At 39.2% G+C, this 9899-nt stretch overlaps 2 protein-coding genes across 2 annotated transcripts; both read left to right on the top strand.

Moving 5' to 3' along the window:
* Nucleotides 1-1905: 1905 nt before the first annotated feature.
* Nucleotides 1906-5083, top strand: PCOAH_00041630 (Myosin a; the record flags this gene model as incomplete). The annotated part of the gene is made up of 3 exons (XM_020060951.1): nt 1906-2413; nt 2522-2695; nt 2864-5083. 3 exons carry the CDS (start codon nt 1988-1990, stop codon nt 5081-5083), a joined length of 2820 nt encoding a protein of 939 aa, XP_019916558.1.
* A 2967-nt stretch (nt 5084-8050) lies between these two features.
* Nucleotides 8051-9847, top strand: PCOAH_00041620 (Phosphoenolpyruvate carboxykinase; the record flags this gene model as incomplete). The annotated part of the gene is made up of 1 exon (XM_020060950.1): nt 8051-9847. One exon carries the CDS (start codon nt 8051-8053, stop codon nt 9845-9847), a length of 1797 nt encoding a protein of 598 aa, XP_019916863.1.
* Between the last annotated feature and the right edge of the window lie 52 nt (nt 9848-9899).

The following is a 9899-nucleotide window of genomic DNA, read 5'->3' as shown; positions in this document are numbered from 1 at the left end:
ATGTATATATATTTACACCTGCTTTAAAAACGAATGCGCAGGAACTCTCCATTGCATTCCTATTTTGGCGGTTGCTAAAGAAGCAACTGGGAGATTGGACACACGGAAGGGGGAATTAAACGCAACCCGGTTCTGAATATACATTTAAACCCCTTTAAGGGATGAATTCGCAAATTAAGGAACAAAATGCATCAGAAGGAAACTTTCACCTGCATGCAAATTTTTTACCCATGCGCAAAAGAAGAGAAGGAAAAAATGATATTTTTTGTGAAGCGTCTACCTCCCCATTCAAAGGAAAAAAAAAAAAAGTTCACCGAATTAAGTCGCCCCATCCTTTCAGAATTGTTCTACAATTTTTTTCACAAGACAGTAATATGAGGACAAAAAGAATAAAATGAGATTCCTCTCAACGATTTTTTTGTTTTCTGTTCTTTTTCCCCATTTAAATTTTTTATTTTTTTCCGTTTTCCCTTTAAAATAGCCTTCGCCACATGCAAAAAGAATGAGCCCACGAATGAATCAGGCATTTGTGAAAAAGTAGAAAAAATTATTTTTTAAAATTATACGTTTTCCTTTCACTAAACGCTAGTTGCATTTTTAAACTATTTAAAAAATGGAGCCACCTATGGATGAACTGCTCTTAGGTCTTTGATTAGTCCATTTTAAGAAAAACGCGAACTTCGTTCTATAGATAGTCGAAATTGGGGTAGAAATACGCATAAGCGTAAATGTTTGTACAAATATACGTGGCCATTTATAGGCAACGCTTTTTCTCTATCCTCGATTGTGTTGCTCACCGCAGATTACAAACCCGGTGTGGGGGGGTCACTTTTGTGTGTGCATATATGCAAATTCGTATGTGGTTATAGGAGCACCCCACACGGCCGGAAAGGCTCACGCGTTCGTGATGTTCAAGCGATAGAAGTATAATTATGGGTGAAAAAAATAATACCTGGTTGTAAGCTCCTTTTGAAATTCTTAGCGAAACACGTTAGCCTCTAATGCAAAGCCTTTACTGAAGTTAAAACGTGCCAACTTATATCTCTAGCGCGTTTTGTACTCAGTTTGTGGGTCGCAAAAATAATTTCAGGATGCCCGCTTTTGTTTTTCCCTTTTTTCTTGTGCAATTTTTTTATGCGCACGAAGCGTACACATGTGGTTCTATATATGTACACACATAATACATGCGTCAGAATATACACGTTTCTCAAAATATAAAAAATTTCTAGTGTCACGGGGGTGCTTTATTCACCGGTGAGGCAAAAATAAAATCAGATACACCTATTCCGATGTGCAAATATTCAGATGCATATATGTACCTGTACAACATGCGCAATCTAACCATTTGAAAAAAGGAGCCAGCGGGGGCTTAAGAAGCACGTCGCAAATAAATAAAAGCCAATTCTCTTCCACAGTTAAGAAGTCATAAAGAGTGGTGAAAGTTACTTTTCATTCCTCAAATTGTTAAACCTTCTTGGCGTAAATTATCTTATATCTGTTTCTGTACAAACATAATTATAGTTACGTTTTCACGCATATATATGTGCCATATTGGGGTCGTTACACGTTCTGCATGTGCATGTTGTTGTTCATGTACTTTATTTTATTTTTTTTTGTGGCACACTTTTCATTCTACTATAAACAGCTTTTTTTTTTTTTTTTTTTAAATAACCAAAGAGTGTGCAAACAGAAAAAAAAAAAAAAAAAAAAAAAAAAAGCTTTCAAGTTTAATATATAAAAAAAAAAAAAAGTTAAAATTTACCTGACCCGTACATATATTTTTAATTAAATTTATTTACCGTTTAGGTTGTTTTATATTATTTTATCTTTACCTGTCAAATTCTCTTTTTTTTTTTTTCTTTCTTTTTTCGTTTAATATTTTACATGTGAAAACAAAAGGTTGGCTTCTTTTTTTTTTTTTTTTTTTGTTCTATTTTATTTGTTTATTCATTTATTTATTTGTTTGTTTGTGTGCTTCTTCGCTTTTATGCTACCCGATTATCTGCTTGTGTTTGGCAAAAGCGTTGTTGTTTTAGAGTTGTTCGTGCAAAAATATTGTTCTGCAACATTTGTTCTTGTTCTTTCCTTTTTTGTTCTTCCGTTCTTTTGTTCTTCCATTTTTTGTTGTTCTTTTTTTTTGTTCTTCCTTTTTTTTGTTCTTCCTTTTTTTGTTCTGACTAAACATTTACCGAAAAATATTTGCTTCAAAAATAGGGTACCTACCAGAAGCAGTACTTCGCCCCATTTGACGCATTTTTACCCTTTTACCTTTTCCTTGATTTTATGTTCGCATTTTATTCCGAGTTACGCGTACAAAATGGCAATCACAAATGAGGAGATAAAAACGGCGGGCAAAATTGTAAGGCGAGCTTCAAATATCGAGGCTTTTGACAAATCCGGAGCTGTGTTTAAGGTAAAAAAATCTCCCAAGGGATGGAAAGATTGCCAACGTTTGAAATAACCCCCTGCACAAATTTCCAATTTTGGAGTCGCCTTAAAAATTACCTCTTTTTCCCCGCAGGGATATCAAGTATGGACCGATATATCTCCGACAATAGAGGAAAATCCAAATATCATGTTTGTAAAATGTGTTGTACAGCAGGGATCTAAAAAGGAGAAGTTAACCGTTGTGCAGATCGACCCCCCCGGATCAGGATCTGTAAATAATGAAAAAATAGAACAAAGCGCAATCTATGTGCATGCTAATGCGGAATGAGCTTCTTCGTGTGGCTGCGCGTGTGAAACTAAGTGCGAGTGCGCACACCCTATATGAATGCACCTACAAATCTACACATACTGTGCGTATACACATTTGTACCTCCCCCCCATATTTTCCACCTCGCACTGTGTGCACCCCGCCCAGCCATACGAAATCGACATAGACCATGCCTGGAACTGCAACTCACAAGTGGACCCGATGTCGTTTGGAGATATCGGCTTGCTGAACCATACGAACATCCCGTGTGTGTTGGACTTTCTGAAACACAGATATTTCAAGAACCAGATATACACCACTGCTGTGCCGCTAATCGTTGCTATCAATCCGTACAAGGATTTGGGAAATACGACTGCTGAATGGATTCGAAAGTACCGTGACACTGCTGATCATACGAGGCTACCACCACATATTTTTTCCTGTGCAAGGGAAGCTCTTTCGAATCTTCATGGTGTGAACAAAAGCCAAACGATCATCGTTTCGGGTGAATCAGGTGCAGGAAAGACAGAAGCGACGAAGCAAATTATGAGATATTTTGCATCCTCCAAAAGTGGAAACATGGACCTAAGTATCCAGACAGCGATCATGGCAGCAAACCCAGTTCTCGAAGCCTTTGGTAATGCGAAAACGATTAGAAATAACAACTCCTCCCGTTTTGGTCGTTTCATGCAGTTAGTTATATCTCACGAGGGAGGTATTAGAAACGGTTCAGTGGTTGCCTTTCTTTTGGAAAAATCGAGAATTATAACTCAGGACGATAATGAAAGGTCATATCACATATTTTATCAGTTCCTTCGTGGTGCCAGCAAAAGTATGAAGGAGAAATTTGGACTTAGAGATGTAAAGAGTTACAGATTGTTGAACCCAAACTCGACTGAAGTACCTTCTGTAGATGATGAAAAAGATTTCGAAGAAGTGATGGAATCTCTAAAAAATATGCAGCTAACGAATGACCAGATAGAATACATTTTTTCCATAGTGGCTGGTATTCTAACGTTGGGAAATGTACGAATGATAGAGAAGGCAGAAACAGGATTGAGTGACGCAGCAGCTATTCATGATGAAGACACGGAGTTGTTTAAGAGAGCCTGTGACTTAATGTTCTTAAATCATGAGTTGGTAAAGAGAGAATTATTAATAAAAGTTACGAACGCTGGAGGAAATAAAATCGAAGGAAGATGGAATAAGAGTGACGCAGAAGTGTTGCAGTTGTCCCTTTGCAAAGCTATGTATGAAAAATTATTCCTCTGGATCATCAAGAATTTGAATACTAGAATTGAGCCAGAAGGTGGGTTTAAGGTATTCATGGGTATGTTGGACATTTTCGGTTTTGAGGTGTTTAAGAACAATTCGCTGGAACAGCTATTTATTAACATCACGAATGAAATGCTCCAGAAGAACTTTATCGACATTGTTTTTGAGAGGGAATCCAAATTGTACATGGAGGAAGGAATATCTACTGCTGAATTGAAGTATACTAGTAACAAGCCAGTAATTGACCTCCTATGTGAGAGAGGAAAATCAGTTCTCTCCTACTTGGAAGATCAGTGCCTTGCCCCAGGAGGATCAGATGAAAAGTTCGTCAGTGCTTGTATTACAAATCTGAAGAATAATGAACGATTCACTCCAGCGAAGGTTGCTTCGAATAAGAATTTCGTCATCCAGCACACCATTGGTCCGATTCAATACTGCTCAGATAACTTTTTACTAAAGAATAAAGACGTGTTGAGAGGAGAACTGGTTGAGGTCATCAAAAGTTCAGACAACGAAATAGTGAGGAACTTGTTTGAAGGTCAAGTTATAGAAAAGGGAAAAATTGCCAAAGGGTCGTTAATAGGATCTCAGTTCCTGAACCAGCTAACTGCACTAATGACACTGATCAACAGCACAGAACCACACTTCATTCGTTGTATCAAGCCAAATGAAAATAAGAAACCGCTAGAATGGTGTGAACCGAAAATATTGATCCAACTTCATGCCCTCTCCATTTTGGAAGCCCTCGTCCTGCGTCAGTTAGGCTACTCCTACAGAAGAACCTTTGAAGACTTCCTATACCAGTTCAAATTTATCAACATTGCTATTGCTGAGGATTCGTCCCTTGATTCCAGATCCAAGTGTGAGAAGTTACTGCAATCTTCGGGCCTCGCCGAGAATATGCTAAAAATTGGAAAGACCATGGTGTTTCTGAAACAGGAGGGTGCCAAATTACTCACAACTCTCCAGAGGGAGAAGCTCGTCGAGTGGGAGAACTGTGTCAGCGTCATCGAGGCCGCCATCTTAAAGCACAAGTACAAGAGCAAGGTGAACGAGAATTTGCCTTCCCTCACGAGGGTCCAGGCCCACATAAGGAAGAGACTCACGGTGTAACGCGTCAACCGTTCATCGTTGCGCGGATCGCAATAAAAGTGTAATAAAAAAGGAGAGATCAACTGGCAGTGGTGGTGGGACATGTCTACTTCATACATACATGTGTATGTACTTGCCGTTTGCCTGAACGGGCAACCATTTTTGTATTGCCCCCCTGTTGATGTAGACTCGACGGAACATTTTACCCACCCACGTACACCTTAGCATTTTTTTCCATGTTTTTGTTTTTCTGTAAGGGGTATACTTCCCCGCGTTATTTTGCACCGCCACCTTTTCGCATGCGCCAAATGAACGTACCATGCTGTGCGTGCGCTTTTGTACTTATAATTTTTACCCCATCATATATATGGGGGCCGAAAATATGTTAACCGATTTTTTTCCATTCACGTGTATCCACATATGCATATATGTCTCGTTCCAAAAAAAAAAAAAAAATGTAGAAAAAACAAAAAAAAAAGTTTACTTGAGAACGTACCTTTTGAAAATCAAAATTTATCCAACTGATTGTTTACACAAAGGTAAACACATCTGGATGGTACTTCACAGGGTAATGTTACAAATTGAGGGGAAAGAGGAAACAAAAAAAAAAAATAAAAAAAGGTGTCGCATCATGGCGATAGAATGGTTGGCTCCTTTAGCGGGCTTCATACTGCATGACTACAAAAGGGGAAAAAAAAAAAAAAAAAAAAAAAAATTTGTAAATGTGCACATACGGAGTCTTTTGCAACAGGGTGATCGATTAGCACAAAGGGTGAAACGCGCTGAAATACTTTTTTGTAAGAAACGTCATTACCTCTTCGGCTCCTTTTCTTGAAAAAAATTTTCGACCCACAGTTTTTGCATCGCAGGGATGCGTTGGGCGCTATCACTGTGTCTATTCCGCATTCTGTTGTGGGAAAAAAAGTGAGTAAAAAAAAGATAACAGCAAAATGAATAAACTAAGCTGAATGGCTGGACTGTATGTCATAGACACACCCATTGCAACGGGGCGGTCCGCACGGCGAGCTCCCCTCAAAAAAAAATCACAAGAGAAACGTACCTCCACATATGTAAACGACCGGTTCGGCCGATATATCCTCGTCCTGTTCCCTTATGTACATTTTGCTTAAACAGCTGGATTGGTAAGACTTTCACCTTTATTTTGGGGATAAAGCTGTACTGAGAAGGGAAATAATTTTCGCCCTTTTGGCTATATATATATATGTATTATGTACTATGCGTATTTTTGCTCACACTGGGTGGTTTAATTCTCAATTATGCCGCTGCAAAGTTTTTTTTGTTTTTTTTTCTTCCTTTACTTGGCTTTAAAACGGTTAACTTATAAGTTATGAACTTTGGTTCGGTTCCCGTTTCATGATTTTAAAAAAATTACAGCCTACCAGTGACAGCAGCTGATAAGCCATAAATCTTTTAAATTTGCCATGCGACTGGTAATGCCTTTTTTTTTTTTTTTTTTTTTTCCTTCGAGCGTTATCGCCACATATAATTTTACGCAGCCGCAGATATTAGCGATTTGTATTTTTTTTTTTTTTTTTTGGGCCCAAATGGCATTTTTTTTACGATAAAAATGGTGCCGCTTTATAAGTGGGTCCCCTAATAGGGCTTCCGTTACGTAAAAAAATGACGACGGTGCCGTCCGTCATTTATATATATTTTTATTATGGTTACGGTATACGCATGCGCATACGTGCTTTGTGGTTGCCACGAGGAGTGCATATAATTTTGGCTGCGCCCCGTGGGGAGAGACGACTATATGAGGGCTATAATATACAATTTGAAAAAGGGGCAACGGAAAAATGTAGGGAACCCAGCAACGCTTATATGTAACTGCGGGCATGCAGTTGTAACTACGTGAAGCGAACATATATGTGTGATAAACACATTTACGCTATTAAGGGGGAAAAAAAAAATGTTCGAAAAAAATATAGGCGCTGTTTTTTTCTCACCTACTCTTGCGTGTTCAAAGAGAACCAAACTTTTCACGCTCTACTGATGGTTGTCACCCAGTGGTAGCCATCCGTAGTATGCACAATTAATGCAACGCGATTTTCCCGTTTGAGGGGCGATGCACGCAGTGCCAAAATGCGACCAACAAGGATCGACAAAATGCACGTCGAACTGTCAATTGTCAACGGTTAACGGTCAAGAGTTACTTCACCCATCCCCTTTTCGCACGGGTGTGCCCTTTTAAGAACGCACCCCCCCCGTTGGTAGATAACAACTCGAACGTGCACAATTTGGTCGAAGGTAATAATTCTTCGAAAAGGAAATTCAACAAAAATGAGATATATCTGGTGGGCGTTTTTGCGGTTTTGCGTTTTTATTGTTCTGTTTTTCCCCTTTTGGCTCCTTTTTATACGTTGTTGCCTTTTTTAACATTTTCGATTTTTTACGCCGTGACGGTGTTGACCCGTTTTGCTTCGTTCCCTAGTTGCGTATTTTCCTAAGCTTTCGCAAAGGTGGTGGTAATGACTCTACAGCACAGTAAACACTTGCAAGCATGCGTTTATTTTATTTATGCATTTTTTCTGTGTAGGAATTTTTTTTTAAACATATGAACAATTAGGCGTTTTGATAAGGTTACCTTTGAGTAAATGTAGGGTTATGTTTGGCATATTACTGTGGTCTTGCGGAGCATTGTGAGCTTTTTTTTTTTTTTCCCCCATTTTTTTTTTTTTTTTTTGAATGCCTTCCTTTGGAATATCCCCACAAGTGATAACCCATCATGCATTTTTTTTCCATTTAAGAAAATCCCTCTGCTGTGTGGTACGTCTTGCACGTCACCGTTGCCCCGCGAGGATAGCATACTCGTGTAGATACATATATAGCAACGTTTATATACGTAGACGTTTGTATGTACATGCGGAAGTGAGAGGAGTTTCCCCCCCACACGCACGTTACATTCCCCAGTTGAACAGAAAATAATTAAAAAAAAAAAATTACCATAGACAAAAGGGACCTGCCAAAATGATTGATAACGTAGTATCATCCGTGGAAAACACACTGAGGAAGTCGATAGACAAGTCATCAGATTACGATTTGGCAGAAAAAATGGAGGACATGAAAAAGGTAATAATCGAGGAGGTGAGGAGGAACCTGGTGTACAGTAAACCGGTGGGACCGATCATGAGCTCGAAGGATATCCTCACGTTAAGTCAAGAACAGGAAAGTAAATTTAATGAAGAGGTGCATGAGTTGGGATTGCATGTGAACAGAATACACCACAATTCAACTCCAGCGTTTTTGTACGAAATGGCATTGAAATATGAATCCAATTCGTTTATAACAAGTACGGGAGCGTTGTGTTGTATATCTGGAGAAAAAACAGGGAGGTCTCCATCGGATAAGAGGATTGTGAAGGAGAGTTCCTCAGAGGAAAACATTTGGTGGGGGAACGTAAACATCCCCTTGAAGGAAAAATCCTACGAAATAAATAAAGGCAGAGCGATAGATTATTTAAACTTGCAACCAAACCTTTATGTAATAGATGCCTATGCAGGGTGGGATGAAAAGTGTAGAATAAAAGTCAGAGTTATCACCTCCAGGGCATACCACGCATTGTACATGCTAAATATGCTTATACCTCCAAAAAATGTGGAAGAAATACAGAACTTTATTCCAGACTTTATTATATACAACGCTGGAGATTTCCCTTCGAACAGATTAACCGATGGAATGTCTAGCCAAACGTCGGTCATCATAAATTTCGGTGCAATGAATATGATCATTTTAGGAACCCAATACGCTGGTGAGATGAAGAAAGGTATCCTAACCTTGTTTATGTATAAAATGCCCTTAGAAGGGAAGTTACCGTTACATTCATCGTGCAATATTGGGAAGAAGAACGACGTGACTTTATTCTTCGGGTTGTCAGGCACGGGGAAGACAACCCTGTCTGCTGATGCGAATAGGTATCTCCTAGGGGATGACGAACATGTATGGACAGACGATGGGATATTTAACATAGAAGGTGGATGTTATGCAAAATGTAAGGGCCTTTCAAAGAAACAAGAACCGGAAATATATAAAGCGATTAAATTTGGTGCTATTCTCGAAAATGTAGTTATGGATCCAGTCACCAGGGAGGTAGACTATAATAACTGCTCAATAACGGAGAACACACGATGCGCCTATCCCCTATCCTACATTGAAAACGCCAAAATTCCAGCGTATGTGAATGCACATCCGCAGAATATTATTCTCCTAACCTGTGATGCCTTTGGAGTTATTCCTCCACTTTCCAAGTTAGATGTATACCAAATGATGTACCATTTTGTTAGTGGGTATACGAGCAAAATGGCAGGTACGGAAAGTGACGTCCTCATGCCAACAGCGACTTTCTCCTCATGCTATGCTGCTCCTTTTTTGGCACACCATCCTATGGTTTATGCTAAAATGTTAGCGGAAAAATATCAGAAACATAAGGCCAATGTATGGTTGTTAAATACTGGCTGGATTTATGGATCCTACGGTTCGAAGAATGGACAACGAATTCCACTAAAGTACACGCGAATGTTGGTAGACTGCATACACGAGAATAAGCTTATCGATGTAGAGTATAAGAAGACCCCCATTTTTAACTTTAATATTCCTGCCCGCGTGGAGGGTATTCCTGAGGAAGTTTTAGACCCCCTCGTTGGATGGAAGGACAAGGAGGATTACATGAAAAACCTCCAAAACTTGGCCAGGGAGTTTATCAACAATTTTAAGTTATTCACGGATAAGGCGGGTCCGGACATCCTTTCCGGTGGACCCACCCTTTAGGCGTCCATATAGCAGGGAAATCGTCGCTTCACCTGTTACATCTGCGCTGGTA

The sequence above is a fragment of the Plasmodium coatneyi genome, chromosome 12, assembly GCF_001680005.1.
Source record: "Plasmodium coatneyi strain Hackeri chromosome 12, complete sequence".
Taxonomy (NCBI): Eukaryota; Apicomplexa; class Aconoidasida; order Haemosporida; family Plasmodiidae; genus Plasmodium; species Plasmodium coatneyi.
Note: the sequence above shows the minus strand (reverse complement) of the source record. Positions and strands in the feature narration are given on the sequence as shown.